A 21757-nucleotide genomic window follows, 5' to 3' on the forward strand; every position below is an offset into this window, starting at 1 on the left:
AAGTCCCTGTAAATCAATATGCGTCACATGGACTATTTGCCTAGTGTACCCCTTAGGTGCACAAAACAAATAGCTTCCTACACAAACCTCCTAAAAGAAGCAATGGTCTAAATCCACATTGTGTCGGGGTGGACTTCACCCACTTTCTACGCAAAGTATTATTGTGCGCTTAACTGAGTAGCTACTTTAATTTTTTCATATGAGGCAATAAAGAAAGTGATAAGGGAGTAAATTAAAATGTCTCAATGCCCCCTTCTCTAATGAACAATATAGATCTTTGAAAGTTGTTTTTTTCATTTTTTTAAATCTTATGAATCTCCATTTTCTGACATATATCATTTTCAACCTGTTTTCAAGGATTGTCATCACCGTTTGTTGACAATTGTTCAAAGAGAGAAGCAAAGTCCACAGAATGTTTGATGGATCATCAAACGAGAGAAAGCAGCCCCAGCGCTAGCATCGGTAAGTTATTTTCATCCTTGAGTTTTTACACAGCTTTGATTTGATTATCACTGAACTCGGCCCATCTCAGGAAAGGTATAACAAACACAAAGAAGAGATGTTACATTGCTGCAAGAGTCGGTGGCTTTTTTACTTACACGGTTACATTCATCCTTGAATTTTTACATTGTTGTGATTGCATTGTGAATGAGCAGGAAGGGTATCACAGCTCACCTATGACTTTATTGCTTACACCTCTCTCTCCTCCATGTACCTCCTTCCCCACTTACTTTTGGCACTTCCTGTTATGGGGTGTTTTAAAATATGCAATATCTCAAGAGCTGTTTCCATCGTAACTGTTATCAAATGAGTATTTGGATGGATTTTAGTCTGATGTTTCCTGGTGGCCTAATTTGTTCAATGACTAGTAATTGATTTGTTTGTGTGTTCTTTTGACAGACCAAGTAGTTGTCACATCAGTGGTTTCTTTACCCATCAAAGAAGAGGATGATGTTGATCCACTTGAACAGCAACCACCTAATGGAACTGAAAGTTTTATTTTGCCTACAGGTCAGTAAACGCTGTTCGCTGGTTCTAGGACAATATTGCCTCAGCACTCAAATTACCTCTTTTTTTCCTCATTAAGTATGCTAGGTTTTCATCTCAGTGTCACCAGATAAAATAAACACATTAAAACAGTGCTAGTTTGCTGCTAGCCTCATTTCCAGCCAGTGAACTTATTGTAAATATTTTCACATTTCAGACCTATACATTTTACTATGCTATTACTATCACGTGGTGCTAAGACTAGAGAGGAGGATACCAGATGTGGTATGTTCCTCGTTCCTACTGTCGGTATACCTACAACAGTGTATTCAGAATGTACGAGTGTAGAAGATAAAGAATTGAACTTTATTTACTCTTGTTAGCGGAAATGGAACATTAAGATGTCTTCTTCTGTGGTTGATTTTTCATTTACATATGTAACTGACCTTCGGGCCGAAGAACCTCATCTGGTGGCGATGTTACATAATATAAGGGCCACATGGCTTTTGAACTGTACACCAATCTCTGCCTTCCTCTTCAGTTTTCCTTTTTGTCCTTTACTGAACTCACTAGCTCTCCCACTTTGATAATCTGCAAATTCATTGGGCACACATGCGTAGATCCTCTGCCCACAAGAATTTATTTGCTGGCCCATTCAACGCCTAGTCTCATCCTGATATGTAATCTTGCTTCAGGTCTACAGGATGGTAGGAAAACGTACCTACAATAAAGTAAAACAAGCATTGGCATAGCCAATAGGTCTCGCCTTTGGGACCGTATAAGTATTTAGTTATGCAGCAGGTCCCTAAGGGGAGATCTATTGACTATGCCAATGCTTGTTAGTAATAGTAGTGCACTATTTCTATTTTAGTATTAGTGGTGTACTGTAAAAAATTTCTGTTTCTTTAGCACTTTGCTCGCTTTCCGAAGACGTGGATATTGGCACCTGGCTAGTGAAGCAAGACAATTGGCCAGGAATTTCTGAAAATAATAAATGCCAACAACAAATACCTGTGACGCATCCACAGCCACTGCCCAGAGTTAAAAGCCATGCACTTTATCTGTCGTCACTAGTCTCTCGAAAATCCGAAGCATCATTTAGACCAGTGTTCAAATTACATTTTTCTTTCAACGAATCGCCTGGCCGTTCCAATTATGTGCAGTAGATGTTCTTGCATTTTTGAGAAAGACAACGCCTGCTTCATTACCGAGGGCTACTTTTTATCCTTCTGTTTCCCAATCTTTGCTGTTTTTCTCATACAGTCTATAACACACGAGGGGATAACTGACAAGCGACCCCTGGAACAGGGACAGACCATGGGAGGAGAGACGAGATTCTGTGGCATTAGTGGGGGCTGCTAGGGAACGTTGAAAGGAGGGGTGTTAGAAAAAAAGAAAAGACGACTTGCATGCTTGTTGCTTAATGCGATGTCGCCTCTGTCACTGTTGAGGAACTCGAAATTGGCATATTACGAGTTATTGATTAAAACTTCACCAGGGCCAAATCACTGCCTTGCTGTGTCTAAATTGAGAGGGCTCACAGGCAGTTCGAGAGTAACGCAAGACAGAGAGCGTGCGGCGTGGCATCGAATTGAAAGGCAACTGACACGGCCACACACCGTTTCCCTTGCGGGAGCGAGCAGGGGCACCATCTGTTTGCAAGATAATTACAAGCAGATGTCGCCAAAGCTCGCTCCCACAAGGGAAACACCAAACGTGCACGTGTTGCAATAGATTGCAATGCAAAATGGGCAAGTTTTTGGCCAAAAAGCTGATCGATTCCAAGAGGTCCCCTCCTATGCAGGGCATGCACGCTGCGTAGGCGAGACCTAAAAATAGAGGTGACCCTCCCTGTCTCTGAAGTCTGCATGTCTCCAAAAGTCATGTTATGCTCCAAAATTATTTTTATTTCCAAAACTATATTTAGTAGACTTGAAACTTGATTACGAGTTTAGCAGAGAATTATTCCTGAATGGGATGCCACCCGGCTCAATTATAAGGGGCAAGGTGTTCATGCATCTGGATTTTCTTGGTGCTGGAACACTAGAACCGATCTTACCCACCAGAATGGTTTGCAAGTGCAGCCCAGCCCTGGTTACCCCCATCCCTGCCCAACCTGCTTCTAAGGAAAGAGAAGGACCATATAATGCCCCCCACTGCCAGGACACATCCTCCCATTTCCTCAGTTACCTTTTCTTTAATCCGCACCCCCCAACCATTCGTCCCACGTCATTTACATTTACCACCTGCTCAGGACAGTTGATAAATGTGAGCATTAATCACAACAGAATTGGGAATTCTGCACTGAATTCCACCTGGAAAAAAACAGATGTATAGAGGTATTCCACATTCCATGAAAGTTTCCTTTTAATAAGCCTAGTTAGTTGCAGAAATACTATCCAAATTATTAATTCCAGCCTCCAAGTATCTCCTCACCTAACTCTGACTACCAGGACAACTGTCTATTGGTAAGTTTGATGTTTGCCCTAATCTTTTTCAGTAAATTAAAAATCCCATTTATTCTGCTGGAGCAGAACGTGGTTAGTACATAATATATTAGACAACTGCCCTTTGAGATCCTACAATAAACCAGAATTATGCTTTTCAGTGTATTAATAATTCTGGATCTGCCTGCCCCCCTCCCCCCTCCCCCCCCATCTCCCACATGACCTTACAGTGTGCCACTGTCCTTAAAGTGTGTCACTCTATCACCCTGCTTTTTTTTGGTATGCGGGATCCCATCAGATGAAGAATTCATTAAGCAATTCCCTTCATAGTTTGCTGTGCTGCTTATTTGAACTAGCTGATAAACTATGAGTAGGCCATTGTCAGTCAGCTTACTGCTGTCCTGTTTTCAGGGTTCAGTCTCTTGGACAACCAGTCATTTTTCTTTTGACTCATGGCTTATTCGGTGGCAGGAGGCACTAACTGGCACCCTAGGCCTTGGCTTAATTTTGGGGAGGTTGAAAGAAGAGACTCTGCCATAAAATGGTAAATTAATTGTCCATACTTTCAGTGTCCTGTTAGTGTAGCCTATGGGGCGGACATGCAGCCAGCAGAGGTTGCTCCGGCTCCATCATCTTCTCCATCAATATTCATCTTCAACTCTGGCAGACTTGGTGGCAGATCAGCCACTACATCTTGTGGACGCCCATAAAGTAAATGGTGGCAGATTTTAGACAAAGGCAAGTATGGTGTCATGAACATGCTGGGAATGACCACAGAGAATGTTGGAGAGACCACATACATGTACACTGACAATCAGCACCCTCCTTTGGGGTCTATTTGTAGTACCTACCTTTTGGTGGTGATTATTCCACCAGCAGTAATGGGTATTTTTGAACACAAGGTTTTCTCCCTAGTGACTCCCATCTTGCTAAATGTCTGATTCATTTGAGAAATCTCAGCTGCATTGGTGATTAGGATAATTGCCTTCCAAATTCTATGTCAGACCTTTAGTCTTAGGGGATCCTTAGCACATTCTCATTAAAAGCAACATAGCATAGGGTGTTTTTACTCTAAAGTGGCCTTTTTGTTCTAGGCCAGGGGTACTCACAAACTTTCTCTCGGGGGCCAAATTTACAGTGTGGTTTGTGGCCGAGGGCCGAACCGGTGGGGGCGGGGTCAGTGGGGGAGGGGGCGGGGCTAGAGCAACAAAAAAAAACTGTGACCATGAGGTTGAACACAGGCCCCTGCAGCAGACGCCTTCGTCCACTGAGCCACCAGACCCGGCATTCACACATCTCTATCTATCTATCTATCTATCTATCTATCTATCTATCTATCTATCTATCTATCTATCTATCTATCTATCTATCTATCTATCTATCTATCTCTGTCTCCCTCCCTCCCTCTCCCTCTATCACTCTCCCTCTATCACTCTCCCTCTCCCTGTCTCCCTCCCTCTCCCTCTCTCTCTTCCTCTCTCTCTCTCTCTCTCCCTCTGCCTCACTCACTGCGTTTGTCTACCTCCCTCTCTGTCTCCCTCCCTGTCTCCCTCCCTCCCCCTGTCAAGGGGGCAAAAGTGAGCCCAGCCGCAGGAACAGCAGGATGGCAAGAAAGCAACAGGACAAGGTGGGCAGCCGAGGTGGATTCTAGTTAATACATGCCGATGTTTATAGATAAAGGGCGTTAAAAGCACTGGCAAGCACCCGCACAAATTAAGCCCTGGAAGACTTTGTCATGTCCGTCATATCTTTCAGACAGTGGCACAGGGAAAAGCCGGCTGTCGATAGGTGCACTAATGCTACGCGGCATATGAAGTGGTGTACAGCCAGTGCGCACCCTGAGTGTGTGCACCTTCAGGAGTAGGACACAACGTTCCCCGGGACCTGCAGGCATCACTCTGCAGGCTAATGCTTTTGTACTCAGGAATCCCTCTCGCCTTCCCAATGTGCTGCCTGGACCTCTGCATTGACGGAGAGACCAGCAACTACAGTCTGTTGCTGCTGCGCTGTCCTCAGCAGAGGTGCACCTGCCTTGGAGAGAAGGCATATTTTTGCGATATTGCACACAGATGCTGTCTGAACCAGGCCCACCCAAATGAGAGCCTGAGGTTTTATAAATATGGCTCCAGGTGTTATTTTTTTTGCACAGTTTGTTAAATGCAGGTCCAAAGACTTTCCCTTTCATTTACATTCTTTCTTTCTTTCCCTTTTTAAAGATAACATTTATATTTCACTTTCCTGTCAATAAAAAAATGTAACTGTCTTCAGCTGTTGCATCAAAATTGCCTCTGATGTTGAAACCGTGTTTCCTATCATAGTTGCTTCACAGACGAACGCATGTGCGGTGTGTTGCGTGGGTGTGCCACGACAGATTCCACATTCAGAGTGCTGAGCTCAGGGTGGGGGCTGAGAAGGGTTTAGGCGACCTGGACAGCAGCGCCTTGATGGACTAGGTGTGCAGTTTCCTCTTTTGACAGGTGAATAGTCAGCGAGCTGTGGTACGGCAGGCGAGCGCTCTGCACCCACATGCTTACACATAGTAGTGCCCGGTTCTTTTGAGCAGACTCCATGTGTGCTCCAGCCAGCCAGCCCAAAGTTGTACACCCACCCCACCCCCCTGTCCGTCACCTCACCCCGCGCTGAGTCAGCTTCCCTGGAACGTACACAGCCGCCGCACCCAAGTACTTCACAGGTCTTTTAAAGACCATTCACTTGTTAATGAGGCTTTGTTGTATTTCATCTCTTCTTAGCGCCCCTGCATCTCCACTCATTCAGAGGGGAGATGCAGGGGCGCTAAGAAGAGGTGAAATACAACAAAGCCTTATTAACAAGTGAATGGCTTTTAAAAGAATCACCCGGCCCGGCCCTCATAGCTCCACGCTGCTGCAACCGGCGTTGCTTGCACAGGTACGATGTCTGCAAGGTCCGCGGGCCGCCAAGGAAGGCTTGCCGGGCCGCCAAGGAAGGCTTGCCGGGCCGCTGGCGGCCCGCGGGCCGTACTATGAGTATCCCTGTTCTAGGCTGTACTACTTCTCCTTTAACATTACTTCCTGTGTTTCGGTATACATTTGTGCTCATATTGCAGTTTTTATTTTTGCTACTGTTGCTGGATACTGTTTAGGTTTCATCTTGCTGTATCTCTGCTACCTTAATCTGGCTGTTATCACTGTTTTACATGTCTTTGTTCTTATTTCTAAGCACCGTTTTTGTTTCCCCTCTACCAGATCTTATTTATACTACCAGTCTAACAGCCTTAGTCATGACTCGTCTGATCTATCCTTCCTTCCTCTGACTTTGCCCTTTTGGAACAGCTGATCCCGTTGTTATACTGCACCGATAAAAATTTTACTTACAGCAACTTTAAGCAATGTGCATAGAAATGTACTTCTTGCTTAATTGTGACGTTTGAAACACACTTTGACTATGCATGTGCAGAGGTTCTGTTCCCATAATGCATACGAAAGGCAGCAAATGCTGTGTCATAGGAGGGGAAAGGTGGGAATTGTGGCTTTTCATAATTGGTGGGGAAGAGTCCCAGCTAACTAATGAATGAGCCACCACTACTTTCTCTATGAAGAGCTACATCTTTCAGTGACACGTAAAGTCGGGTGATGATATGCTGATTTACCATTCCTGCTGTCAGCATGGATTCTGTTGCATCTATTCCATTCGTTGAAGTGGGTGCTCTGCTGTGTGATCCATAGCATGCATGGTGTTTACCCCTGTTTTGCTCTGGGTAGGAGGTCAGTTTTTACCTTTAGATCTTGCCTGCTTGAAAGCCTGCTTGCTCTGTCTTGCTCCACTGTGATGCGCACCTCATTTCTTTTGGTGCTCCGTAGTGGCACAGAGAAGAGGTCCTAGATTGGGCTCAGTGGGTCTGAATGTCTCAGGGAAGGAGACCAATGTTGTGGGTTGGAAGGTCAGGTACGGTCTCATGAGTCGGCTCTGGGGACTGTTGCTTGTATTTGCTGGGCCGGTGAACTTTGGATGGAGTGATGGGAGACTGAGAGGTTGTAATGGCATGCTCGTGTGGGAGGCGGTGTTGGCATTGCCATGTCCCTGCTGGGGTCTTGTCTCTGGCCCTGAGAGCCCGGATACCAGCAGAGCTGTGAAGTGAAATATCAAGTTTATCTTAGAGGTCATGTACAAAAAAGTTTTAAAAAACATTTTTAAAATACAGAATAAATAATTATTTTTTTAAATATTGTTTCTGGTTGATATACTTGATTGGATTGATGCACCAAAAAACGTTTAAGTCCGGCGGGATAGAGGTCTCCTAGGGAGTTACAGCCTCCATCTTTCCATTTCTGGACAGACCTGGACTCTACTATTTTTAAGAAAGTTTGTAGGAACCTTATGGACATGTCCGAGGCGTACGCTGCTCCATCCCAAACCTCGCAGCCCAAGCGCACTGGGATCTGTCTCCCCTGTCATCCCTTATGCAGTTCCCCTGCAACCTTGAATATTCCCTCTTGCATTTCTTTCTCTTCCCTCCCCTTTAGGCCCTGCATTCTCCTTAATTAACCCCGCATCCTCTTATTTACTCCTCTTTTTGTCTATCTCTTCTCCCAATGATCGTCTTATTGACCTCACTGCTTTTATTGTCCATGTGCAGCGCCTTTCTCCACATCCTAGCCCTTTTCATCCTGATGACTGGTAAGTGTTGAATAGATGGATGAATAAATCTGAAAGAGACTATTCGTTATGAATTTCTTACCTTAGAATTACCCCCAGGTGTCAGACTGGAACTGGAGGATTTTTCTTCAGCAGTACCCCTGCGTGTCGGTAGGTGGCGTTGGTCGACTCCGTTTTCGTCGTTGGCGTCGTGATTGCTGTAATGATGTTGCGGTATCTACTTAGATGCGGCCCCTGCGCTCTGAAGTCAGTTCTTTCTTTCTTTCAGCGAAGGTCCATAGAGAGCGGTACCTCTAGTCATTTTTTGACGGTCTTTTTTCGACTTTTGTCGACATCTTTTTCGAGTCGTTCCTCTCCTGGTGCACAGGGATGTCACATCGGTGGACCGGCTTCAAACCTTGTGGCTCTTGTCAAAAGTTGATGTTGGTTATGGATCCGCACATTGTGTGCCTGTGGTGCTTGGAGCGCGGCCACGACCCGAAGTCGTGCTCCGACTGTCGGGTCATGAATCTGAAGTCTTTGCAGGAACGGTCCTGAAAGCTTCTGGAGGCCCGGCAGTCGGCTCCGCGCCACTCAAGGTCCCGATCAGGAGGAAGGTTGAGGGACCGGTCGAGGAGTCACCACCATCACTCCTCTTCGAAGTCTTAGTCTTTTGGTAAGTCGAAGCACAAAAAGAAGGTGAAAAAGCACCTTCGCTCTTCGAGTTCTCTCTGTCTGTCGGCTGATGCGACGCGGGATGCGAAAGGTAGTCGTTCGGCTCCGCCCATGGAGCCTGTTGTGTCGGCTCCAAGCTTCCCTCCCTTCCTGGAAGCCAGAGCAACCCCAGCCCAACTTTGTAGTTTTTACGAAGCCCTCTCCTCCATCTTTGGGCAGCCCGACTCTGCCGGAGCGCCTTCAGGACTCACGGACTCTGCTGGGGTTTCTAGGCCTTCGATGCCGGCAGCTTCGGCACCGCAGGCCCCCCAGGGATCTAGGCCTGGATCCGGATCGGCACCGGTTGACCTTACAACGCCTTCTCTAGCGCAGAATCCATTGGCGACACCCCTGCCCCCCTCCCCCCGACGCCGGTTGTGTCCCCAACCGATGTCGACCCCAGCCTCCCCCTCGACGTGGACACGGATCAGGACCGACGTCGGCTGGTACTTTTGTACCTCTGTTCTACCCTGGTGATCACTTTGGACAGGTGAGGTTTGCAGATAGTCTGAAGGGGCTACTCCCTCCCCTCGAGATTACCGCTCTCTCCTTGCCACCTGCTTTCCATCGCATGTCGGAGGATCACTTGGCCCTTCTCCGTCAGGAAGTTGCAGCTCTCTTGGCCAAGGGAGTTATCGGTCGAGTCCCTGTGCCTGAAGTAGGTTGTGGTTGTTATTCCCACTACTTTCTGGTACCCAAGAAGGACAAAGGCCTGCGTCCTGTCCTGGATCTCAGGGATGTCAACCTCTTCCTCCAGAAGGAGAAGTTCAAAATGTTGACATTGGCTCAGGTTCTGTCTGCCCTCGACCCTGGCGACTGGATGGTAGTGTTGGACTTGCAGGGTGCCTATTTTCACATCCCTGTCTTGCCTGCCCACCGGCGTTACATACGGTTCACAGTAGGCCACGAACATTCTCAGCTCACCGTGCTCCCCATTGGCCTTACCAACGCCCCTCCGGTGTTCACGAAAGTGATGGCGGTGGTCACAGCTTATCTGCGCTGATTAGGGGTTCCAGTCTTCCCCTATCTAGACAACTGACTGTTGAAGGCGAGTACGCCCCAGGCTGTCATCTCCCATCTCCAGATTACTGTGGGCTCCTGCTTTTGCTGGGGTTTACTATCAACGTGCCGAAGTCACACCTGATTCCCTCTCAGAAGCGCCTTTTCATTGGGGCAGTTCTGGACACAGCAGTCTCGGGCTCATCCTCCCGAACAGCGAGTCTGGGATATTCGGGCTATGATTCCGATCTTTCAGCCTGTATCCCGGGTTTCGGTCAGAATTACCCTTAGGCTGCTCGGTCTCATGGCCTCCTGCATCCTGCTGGTGGATCATGCCAGGTGGCATATGCGGGCTCTGCAGTGGGACCTGAAGTTCCAGTGGGCACAACATCAGGGGAATCTTTCCAATTGCGCCCAGATCTCGGAGGGCACTGCAAACCAATTGCAGTGGTGGCTAATGAAACAGAATCGTGTCAACAGCAGATCCCTCTCTCTTCCCCAACCAGAGTTCACAGTGGTGACAGATGCATCCCTTCTGAGATGGAGCGGCCACATGGGGAGGCGGAGATCAGAGGCCTCTGGTCTCTGGCCTAGTCTGGGCTCCACATCAACCTTCTGGAGCTCCTTGCAATTTGTCTTGCAAAGAAGGCATTCCTTCCCTCTGTCAAAGGGAGAGTAGTGCAGGTGTTCACGGACAACACCACCGTCATGTGGTACTGCAACAAACAGGGCGGGGTGGGGTCGTGGACCGTATGTCAAGAGGCTCTTCGCCTTTGTACATGGCTGGAACATCAGGGCATATCCCTGATGGTTCAACACCTGGCAGGTTCCCTGAACGCCAGGGCGGACGAACTCAGCCCACCGGTGCATGATGGATCATGAGTGGCGTCTTCACTCAGAGGTGGCGCAAGGTCTCTTTCAGCAGTGGGGAGAGCCTTGGTTAGATCTATTTGCCACAGAAAAGAACGTGCAATGTCAGTAGTTCTGCACGTTGGAATTGCCAAGGTGGCACTCGTTAGGCGACGCTTTTCATCGCAAGTGGAGTCGTGGTCTTCTATACGTCTTTCCGCCTATACCACTTCTGCCCAGAGTGCTAAAGAAGATCAAGAGCGACCGGGCCCAAGTAATTCTTGTGGCTCCGGACTGGGCACGAAGAGTCTGGTATCTCGAGGTCTTGGGCATGGCCATCCCTACACAGACTGTAGTATCCAACCATCAAAATATGTTTGGACACCTCTTCCTTTACATGGACTGTTTGAGTGAAGCAATTTCTCAGCTCCTCCTGAAGGGCAGGCAGGATCTCACTCACCATGTCCCATACTGCACAGATGTATCTGCCCAACAGGCAAATTGCCTTCACCGATCATAATGCCAAACTGATGGAGGAGACACTCTCTTGCCAAGCACATCAATTCACTTTGGCTTTTCATTGGGTCGGGCAGCAGGAAATGCACTGGGGGTCACCTTGCCGGCCAAAGCCTGCTCTGCAAGACTTTTTCTGGTGTTTTGATGCGTAGCCATGGAACACATAATGATTGGCACCACATAAGGCTTTGCCCACACCAGAGCTAAAATGTCTGTCAGCGCTTTGTTGAAAGGCAGTAAAACCTCTGAAGTTGCAGGGTTCGACTACAACATTTCAGTGAGCAGAGTAGACTTGGTTTCCAGTATATAAGCGAATGTAGTTCTAACACCTCTGCTACCCTGTAAACCACCAAGCAAAGTAGGCATGTTGCTCAGAGGGTTGCACAAAGGGGACTCAGTTTCCATCTCAGGCGAGTTATCAAGCTCACTAGCATTTGAAGGTTTAAATATAGTCCCATTATAATTACAGTGAGAGGGCAACATATTGTCTGCCTGCTCCTCACAATCTCCACTCTGTGGAAATTCCTGAGGCTCCTATATGTTATCTAAGTCTGAGCTAAATATGACCTCAAGCCATCAAAGATATAGGTGCTGAGGTTACGCAGGTAAATCCTCCAATACAACTGGCTGTATTTTAGTAATCGCATAGCAAGACATTGGCTGAAATTTAGCCACGCTAATTTCCAAATCCATTGCCGGCCTGACTGAAACCCACATGGTCTCTAGCAAAGTGGAGATGTTGCCCAGCAACAGTAGTGGGCTGGGCAGAGATCTAATGCGGTCAGACAGAACTTAGGCAGGTCTTCCCAGTAAAAGTTCCATTGGGGACCCTGGCGGATCCATGGCACCAAAGGAATTTCACAAGACCCGGAATCGACTTAACAACCTAGGGTTCACCGTAGATATAAAGAAATTCCACCACTTACCCCAAAAAATCCATCCCTTCTGGCACTCGGTGTTAGAAGTTATCACAGAGAAATCATATTCCAATAAACAGACAGAGGGCATTTCAGACACTGCTGTCTCTTTTACAGTCTGCTTGTACACTCACTGTAAGAACTGTAATGAAGCTATTAGGTGTGAAGGCTTCTTGCATAGCAATTATGTCACACTCCAAACTGCTCGTGTACACTCCAAGTGAAGGGTCAATCTAATGTTGCTCAAGTCCAGCATTTACAAGCTCAGAAATGGTGGAACGGCAGCAATCTTTTGCTCGGTAGAACTTTCTTGGACCCACTTCCACAGGTGCCCATCACCACCAGCATATCACTCACTGGTGGCAAATGCAAAAGGAATAATTGATGGACAGAATGCTGAACAATGTCAATTCACCCCAGTTCAGAGATCTGGGCCTAAATCCATAACTTTTTTGCTCCCCATGCCATTCCAGTTTGACTGTCAGGCCAGATCCTCTCTGGACCGGAAACAAGCATCCTGGGACCAGTTGCAGGGTTTCACCCCTCCTCGGCCACGCTATCTTGACTCCAATGGCATGGAGAACACAGGACCCACACCTGGACATACCTGTCCCACTCGGGTGGAAAATGCAAAAAGAACAATTGATGGACAGGATGTTGAACAATGTCAAGCATTCATCCCAGTACAGAGATCTGGGCCTAAATCCATTGTTTTTTTGCTCCCCATGCCATTCCATGTTAAACTGAGCCATATGCAAATCAGTCTTGACCCTGTTCCCTATGGAAACAGTCCAGCCCAAACTGCCAAGCTTGGAGAGCACAGGACCCACGTCTGGGCATACCCGTCCCACTCGGGGTGACATGTGCAGAAAGAGCAATTGATGGACAGCATGTTGAACAATGTCAAACATGCACCCGAGTACAGAGATCTGGGCCCACTTCCATTGTGTTTTTTGCTTCCCTTGCCCTTCCAGTTTAAACTCAGCCATATGCAAATCAGTTTTGACCCTGTTCCCCATGGGAACAGTCCAGCTCGAACTGCCAGGCCAGGTCCTCCTTGGACCAGAAACAAGCATCCTGGCACCGGTTTTGGGGTTTCACCCCTCATCAGCCAAACTAGCTTGACTCCAATGGCATGTAGTGCACGGGACCCACATTCCTTTTGCCTCACTCATCCCTCTAAAATGACTGGGCAAAGTACCTGGACCTCTCAACATTAGGGTCATCACATCAACAGCCTGGAAATACTTGCCAGCTGTCTAGCCCTCAAAGCTTTCTTCAAGCTTGTCTGAGGCAAGGTAGTCCTTATAATGACTGACAACATGATGAGTGTGTATTAGGTACAAAAACAGTGGAAACTCACTCCCTGTCAGCTGTCTGTGCTAGCACGAGAGATCTGTCACTGGGTAATCCGCAACAAGATGCACCTGTTAGCAAGTTACAAAGTGGGGATTGTCGATGGCTTTGCAGTCATGCTTAGCAGTATCAAAAAGTCCACTAGTGAGAACTCCACTGGCAAGTCCTACACAGATACTTCCAGCTGTGGGGAGCCCCATCCACTCTAGCAAATGCAAAATGCCCATGCTTTGCCTCCAGGTACCACATCCAAAGTACATGGGCAATGCACTGTGGATGGACTGGACAGAGATATTTGCCTATGCTTTCCCTCTCCTACTCGTCACATACTTGGTGAGGAAGCTGAGACCGGTGTCAAGTGACCCTTTTCCTAGTGGCCAGAACCTGGGCAGGGTAGCCCTGATACTCAATACTCCTGGAGATGTCCATTGGTTCCTGCGAGAAACTACATATCAGGTCAGATGTTCTCACACAGCAAAACTGTAAGTCAGGCACCCAGACCACAAGCAACTCAACCTAGCTATATGGCACCTCAGGTCTTGGAGTTTGTTCACTTAAACCTCCCTGATGAGTGTTTGTCTTCATGAAGCTCATAAGCCTACCACTCATGCATGTTACACACTGAGTGGAAGAGGTTGTCCATTATTGCACCTAAAAACAACTAAATTCCTTTATGATCAGAGTTGAAGACATTGTCTGCTACCTTTCACACTGCCAAAGGGCCGGTTTTGTGTATACTTCAATATATGTTCACCAACCATCGTTGCAGCATACATTCAAAATTGGAAGCACTCATGTCTCGTCAAAATCCCTGTGATCAAGGAGTTCATGCTGGGACTCAAAAGGGCAATACCCACTAAAAATCCTCTAGCCCATCTGCAGAATCTTAACATAGTTTTCACAAGACTTATGGGTCCATCATTTGAACCCTCCATTCCTGCCATTCCAAAATGGGAAGGTGCCTTTACCACTCTTTCGAGTGCACAAGTATATCTAAATGTAAACGTGTACGCACTGTACCCCTTTAGAGCACACTCCAAATGCAAAAAGGGGGTGACCACTGGCAGAAACCTGCAAGGTATCTACCTAGTCAACATCACACACCTGTGCAAAGTACTAGTGGGCATACTAACCCATCAACAGAATATTGTGAGCCAAATTGTATTAAGGACTTTGTTCCAAACATCTGCATCATCTGCTGCCAGCCTCCGCTTTGACAAGAAACTGCCTTACAGTCAACGTCGAACATGTGTTTGTAAAGCCAAACATGCTACAAACTGAAAATGTTACTTACCCTGCAGCCGTCCGTTCGTAGCACAAGTGCAGTAGAATCACATTTGCTCACCCTCCTCCCGTAATTTGGCTTGTAACGATGGCACATTTTAAACCTTCTCACACCTTACTTATTTAACTATTTAAAATGTGCATGCCACACAATACTAATCTTCCTCTAAACTCCACTTCCATTACTTACCGTCTGAGTGGAAAACAATCTAAGGTGAAGTCATTGCCCATGTTATGTGTTGGGAGTTTTGTAGAGTACCTGGTTACTCCTTTCTGAGTGTCCCCGTGCTAGGCTTCAAAGGCCACAAGGGTTCTGCACTTGATTCAAACAATTATAGTTGTCTAAAAAACTAAGTTTAAAAAAAAATTCGGGATTTGGTTTCCGAGCGTTCTAATCTCACCTCAGAAGGGAGGGAGTTCCACAACTTTGCTGTCAAATAGCTGAATGAGCAATCACCCAGACCTGATCGTTTTATCTTGGGATCACAGTCAGTGTTCCCCCTGAGGACCTAAGACATCTATTTGGATGGTACCAATCGATCAAGGGAAAGAGGTAGTGAGGACCTCTCTGATGCAGAATTTTATGACCAAACCAAAGAGCTTTACAAGAGACTCTTTCCCTTATAGGAAGCCAATGGAGTTTAGAAAAGGCATCGCCCATAGGAGAGTGTCTAGGAATCTTTAGCAGCACCCGTGCAGAAGCGTTCTGGACCCTCTGAAGTTTCTTAAGTCTGTCCTGCCTCACCCAGGATTACAATAATCCTATCTGGAAACTAGGAGGGCCTGAACTACTGTCTTCCTTGCCAGTTCAGAAAGGAGCCCTAGGATTTTTCATAGTAGTTTTAGAATGCCAAAGCATGTTCTAGCCAGGGCATTTATCTGGCTGTCACAGGCGATCAAATACAAAGCCCAGATTTTTTACTTTAGGCTTAGGCATTGTTATTGAACCTAGATTGTCTGGCCACCACACCGAGGAACATATCGAAGGTTGTTGCCCCACAACCAGGACTTCCATTTTATTAGCGTTAAGCTTCGAGCAGCTGCTGTCCATCCATTCAGCTAGATTCACTATAAATACTCTAAAATTATCTCCTGCAGTGCCTTCGTCCTGCACCAGAGTGATGATTAGCTGAGTGTCATCAGCATACAGCACGATCTTCATGCCATGACACTCGATCACATCAGCTAGTGGGCGAATGTATAGATTAAATAGAGTCGGACTCGAGGAAGAACTATACGGTACTCGTTGGTGCAGTGGGATAATCTCAGAGTTACAGGGCTACAGTGACACCTGGAATGTTGATTCTGGATATAGTCTGCCAGCTATTTGATCGCCTGACCCCCGACACCGTACTTCCACAGTTGTTCCAATAGAAGACCATAGGACATGGTGTTGAAGGCCGCACTCAGGTCTAGCATGACCAGGGCAGCCATCTTGCCCTCATCAGCGACAAGTCTTGGTAATTCTGAGGCCAATAAGAGTGATGATTCTGTACTAAAATGAATCCTAAATCTAGACTGGGTTTCATGTAGCCTGGCATTTACCTCGATATACCTCATCAGCTGTTGGTTGACATGTTTTTCTGCTATTCTACCTAAGAAAGGTAATAGGTAAATATAGGTCTAAAATTATCTGGCTTAGATGGATCCAGAGTGGGCTTCTTCAGAAGTGGAACCACAGTAGCATCTTACCATTGAGAGAGGACTTGCCCGGTGGTAAAAGACAAGTTGAGCAATTGACAGAGCATCAGAATAATCACTTCCATTCCCCACTCTACTATGGCAGGTGAGGCAGGGTCGGGTGGAGAGCCCTATGTTACTTTGGTAACCCAAGGCACGGGTCTCTTTGGCAGGTAGGTTGGGTATATTCAGAAAGGCCTCATAGCATTTAGAAGCAGATGGCCATGAGAATGGGAACGCATGGTCTTTAGCTTTGTCCTGCAAGGTTGTATAGATTTTTGCAATTTTTTTTCTGACAAGAAATGCGCTATTTGTTGCACGTTCCTACTGAGGGCGTGATAGCTTGAGACCCGTTCTAAAGAAGTTAGGAACTTTACTATCTGAAAGATTTCCCTAGGGGAATTTTTTGCCGTCTTGATCTGTTGAGTAAAGAATTGAGTGTGTGTGTGTCTTATTGCTTTGTGATACTTTTTCTGTGCTTTCTGATAGTTGCTTTTGTGAGATAAGGTGTAATTTCTACGCCGAAGGCGGTCTAAGCGCTTACACTCTTTTTTCTTTCTTTCGGAAAACCACTTCACCAATGGTTTCATGCGGGTAGTATTGCATAGTTTTTGTGGTACTATAGTATCTAAGGTCATCTTAATCCAGGACTCCACTTGACCATTGGCTGCCCGGGGACAATTCGACAATAAAGAAAGGCTTAAATTTAAGGCGACTGTAAAAGAGGTAAGTGTAATGCAGGACCATCTCAGAGTATTACGGTCATTTTGAGGTCTTGAGTCAGAAGGGACAGCAGGACTCAACTGCACTTCAAAAGGAAGCATCAGGTGGTAAGACCATGCAGTGGGCACAGGGGTTGCTGAAAACACCTGAAAGGCGTTCGGAAAAATAAGATCCAGGGTAGGTCCTTTTTGAGTGGGTAGGGGCTTGAACCAGTTGTGTGAAGTGCAGTAGTCCAAGATCCTCCATAGGGTAGGATGCAGATCCACAAGTTATATCATCAAAATGAAGATCAAGGTCGCCCAGTATGAGAAAAATCGAGGCCTGAGGGCATACACTGGTAAAATTTTCATTAAGTCAGAGATAAACTGCGGGGCTTGGCTTGGAAGAAGATGATGACGGACACGTGAGCCAAGAGCTCTTCGCCGGCCGGCCAAATTATCCTGCTTGTAGCAGTGACGGCCGTGATCTGTGGGCGCCCTGGTCGGGGCCTTAAACACCAGAGGTGCCCCAGAGCCTAATTTGAACCACCCAAGGTCTGGGGGCTGCAGGAGAGAGAGGAGGTCTGGAAGTGTGTGACCGACGGAGTACAGGACAGATGGCGGCCTGCAGCCCGGGTACGGCCATAAAGAGGTGACGGGCCGTGGTTGGGCTGCTCGTGTGGCGTAGCCCATCAGTCGACTTAGAGGCACACACTGCGGAGCAGACGGCAGAGTGCGTGCTTAGCGGCACAAGACGGCGTGCTGCGGGGCACCACAGGGAGCTGCATGGGGCTGGGGCCTGGCGAGGGCCGATCCTGTTTGAGAGGCACGTGAGGTGACCCGCGAGAGCAACCGCGGCCGTGGCCCCTCGTGCTGGAGGTCACCACAGAGATGCGGTTTCGGGACCCGAGCTCGTGGAGTGCCCTCCCCGGTTAGGGGAGGTAATAAAGGAGGTTTGTGAGGCGTTGGCAAACCAGAAGGCTGAGAGATGGCCTGAGACTGGTGGGATTGCGGTAAACCTGATCCGAGGCAGAAGTTGGCAACGCCAGAGGGTCTCTGAGGGCAGGTACAAGCCGGTGGTGGCCACAGAGCCAATATGTGGGCCTAGGCCGCAGAACGATTTGGGGACCAGCGATACCTGCAGGGAGATCCCGGGACTGAGTGAGGACATTAGCTGAGCCCGCAGATCCCAACACAGGCATGGAATACCTCGCCAAGAGGTACATGGGCTGCGAATATCGAGCCTTGGGGGAGAGGTTGCTAGCAGGATAAGAGGAGGTGCGTGCACCCACATTGACATTACCGAAGGGGAAAACGCCTGTTGGGCTGGCGGTGCCGGGTTTCAGAGCTGCCCCTACACAACTCCAGAGAGGTGAGTGAGAAGAGAGGGCCGGAAGGGCCCCGAGTCACTACTGGACGGGACTGCTCTGGGGATATGGGCCACGATCTGTGCATTGCAGTAAAAGAGTGGGCCTCGGTGAAGGACACCGCAATACAGAACTGGAAAGGGGTGAGGCGCTGAGCCAGGCTGAAGCTCGGAGAGCTGGTGCCCGACCGCTCAGAGAAGTGCGGATCTTAGTTGGCCCTTACACCCACTCCTGGCGATGGGGAAGACTAGAGGGAAGCAGACTGGACCTGTCCCGGAGCAAGAGGAAACCACTGTAGAACAAGTGCAGAAGTAGCTGAGTTGCGACCTCCCAGAAAATCTGGTCCAACAGCAGCTGTCCAAAATATTGGAAGCTATTGCCGACACTAAGGCGACCCTACACCAGTACATAAGCACCGTGGCGGTAGGCCTAGGCCTGCTGAGTACGGAACATGCCAATCTGGCGGATAGGGTGAAGCTGACCAAATCCTCCCTGTCAGACATTACACCAGCGCAACAGGCAGGCTTTGACCAGCTAGGTAGGGGAACTATCCAGGAGTGTCCTGCACGTTGGAACAGAGAGCCAAAAACGCGGAAGGGTGGAATCGAAGGAATAACGTGAGGGTCCTGGGTCTACCGGAAGGAGTGGAAGGAAACATGATTAAATATCTGGAGGGCTGGCTCCGGGAGGTTGTGGCTCCAGAGGGCCTGTCACCGTTCTATACGCTGGAGAGGGCGCACCGCGTACCTGTCAGGCTGCCTGCTTCTGGGAGGCCCCCGCGCCCTGTGGTAGCCAGGCTTCTCCATTTCAAAGATAGGGACACTTTATTGCAGAGGGCGCGCACTGAAGGACCGTATGTGGTCGAAAACAGTAAGGTTTTACTCTTTCCTGATTACACCCTGGAAGCGCAGAGGCGGCGCACCTCCTTTCTCGAAGTTAAGACGGCCCTTCGGGAAAAAGGGATCCAGTACTCCCTGATGTTTCCAGCTACGAATATTGTTGGACGGGACAAAGCACTTTTGTGAAGATCCCAAGGCGGCACGGGATTTGATTGAGGCTCATAAAACTGAGGGACTGCCTGCAGCACAGAAAATGGCGGCTCCGCCTAGGGAACGAGAGTCGGGGAAACGACACAGGAGGCAGCAGAGGCGAGGAGTCCCAAAGAAGCCAAGCTCTTCAGAGACAGAGAAGGAAAGAGCTAAGGCATTGCAGGCAGTGGCCGCCATGATGCAGGACCGGAGATTGTCATTGGAGAGAGGCTCTGGTTCGAAGAGAGGGACTGATGGGACAGACTCGGACACGTCTCGCAGTGGTAGTGTCAAGCTACCGGTGATAACCCTGAATACAGCCGATGAGATTATATAATCTACGAACTACCAATTCCATGCTCTTTTTGTTTTTCTATCTCTATCTGTCTCCCACCTACATACTTCCTTTCCCTGGCCATGGGCTTCGAGGAGGGTGTGGAGGGCGACCGGATGGGCCCCTGGGAACCGGCCGGATCAACCAACCAAGGCTGACGCGCCATGTGTAAACCTTGGTGTCTATGTTTGGGCACTTGTGGGATTGCCGTGCTCCCTTTCGGTCCTTACGCTGGTAACTTTGGGCCTTTACTAGTTGATGCAGTCCTATCTGCGGTTTGGGCGGATGGCAGTTGCTAGATCGTCCTGGGGTCAGGGAGTTGTCCTTCAGGGGATGTTTGTTGTTAACTTTTTGTTTTGTGAGTGCAGAGGGGGGTAGAGGGTATGGCCAAGAGAACTAGCAGCCATGGGTGTGGTGGGGGTTGACATGGGGGGGGCTTTGACACCATCTTAATTACACACAACACGTTCAAGTTTATCACATGGAACATAAGAGAGTTGGGGGTCCATGGCCAAAAGGTATAAGGTATATGCCTACCTCAAGAGGAGGGACGTGCATGTGGCCCTCTTGCAGGAGACCCACCTGATTGGTAGTGAAGGGGAAAAGCTGCGTAGGAGGTGGAGGCGCCACTACCTACTCCACATTCGCTAGGGGGGTATTGATATTGGTGCGGCCAGGGGTCCCCTTTGAGTATGTCCTCACTAAGGTTGATAGCGAGGGTAGGTACGTCCTAGTGGTTGGGAGACTGGCTGGGAAGGAGGTGATGCTTGGGAGTGTGTATGCACCGAATGTGGACCAGGTGATGTTTCTTAATGCCCTCTCAGCCCAGATGATTGACTATGTAGGGGGTAATTCTGTCATCGGCGGTGACTTTAACTGCGTGGCAGATACCATTGCAGATCGCTCACACACTCCTCTCCCGGGTGCGCAGGCTCACAGGGTGGCAGCTGGGTTTTGGGTTTTGGGTCTGGATAAGCCACTGGGGCTTCGAGGATTTCTGGAGAGTGCAACATGCGGCTGATAGGAAATTCTCGTATTTCTCCCAGATGCATCAGGTACACACCAGGCTAGACACCTTTCTGTGCATGCCGGACTTTGGCACCTCCGTTACACAAACACCTGGGTAGGACCCTATCGGATCACAACCCCTTACTATTGACTCATCAACCCCTTGGGAGGCGCCCCCCGATTCCATTGTGGAGATTGAACCCCCTGACGTTAAAAGATGCGCCTTTCCGCAACTCTTTGAGGGCTCTCATAGAGGTATATTTCCCGATCAATGCTAATTCAGCGTCATCAGTGTTAGTAGAATGGGTGGTGGTGAGGGGACACCGCCTGGGACAGTCAATTGTATCACAGCGGGAACTCAGGCAAGAACTGCTGGATCTGGAGGCTCAGATCAGGCAGTTAGACAATATTCAGGGGCGCAATACCACCTGCAAGAGGCACAAACGAGCTATGGTAGTGCGGTTTAGACCCTGATGTTATTAATACCTTGTTTCGCACATGCTATAAGAAGTTGTATACTGGCCCTGCGACGGCCCCTTGCTCCAATATCTGGGACTTTCTGGACACGCTGCCACTACAGATGCTGGACGAACAGGTGCAGGAAGACCTAGGGGGCCCAGTGACCTTGCATGAAGTCAGAGCGGCCATTTCGGACATGGCGACGGGGAAGACACCGGGACCGGGTGGACTCCCGGCAAAGTTTCACGCAAAATATATGGACCAACTGGTGCCACGATTAGTGACCCTGTACGGGGAGTCCCTGCCCCTCGGGAATCTCCCTGAGTCTACACAGGATGCATTGATAATACCCCTCCCTAAGACCAAAGAGGCTGGTGCTCCGGTCACTGAGTATAGACCACTCTCTATGCTTAACCTCGATTTCAAGATCATCAGCAAAATACTAGCACTCCGACTGTTCTCGCACATGCACTCCATCATTCACTGAGACCAAAACG

General features: G+C 48.4%; 1 protein-coding gene across 4 annotated transcripts in view; it reads left to right on the plus strand.

Annotated features, from left to right (window-relative positions):
- LOC146820793 (uncharacterized) overlaps nucleotides 1-21757 on the plus strand; it is a 114752-nt gene that overhangs the window by 82496 nt on the left and 10499 nt on the right. For all 4 annotated transcript variants that reach the window (XM_085611590.1, XM_085611588.1, XM_085611589.1 and 1 more), the window contains 2 exons: nucleotides 358-462; nucleotides 901-1011. In XM_085611590.1, coding sequence (XP_085467716.1) covers nucleotides 358-462; nucleotides 901-1011 — 216 coding nt within the window. The remainder of the gene's footprint in view (nucleotides 1-357; nucleotides 463-900; nucleotides 1012-21757) is intronic.

This window comes from Triturus cristatus, chromosome 6 (genome assembly GCF_964204655.1).
Source record: "Triturus cristatus chromosome 6, aTriCri1.1, whole genome shotgun sequence".
NCBI lineage: Eukaryota > Metazoa > Chordata > Amphibia > Caudata > Salamandridae > Triturus > Triturus cristatus.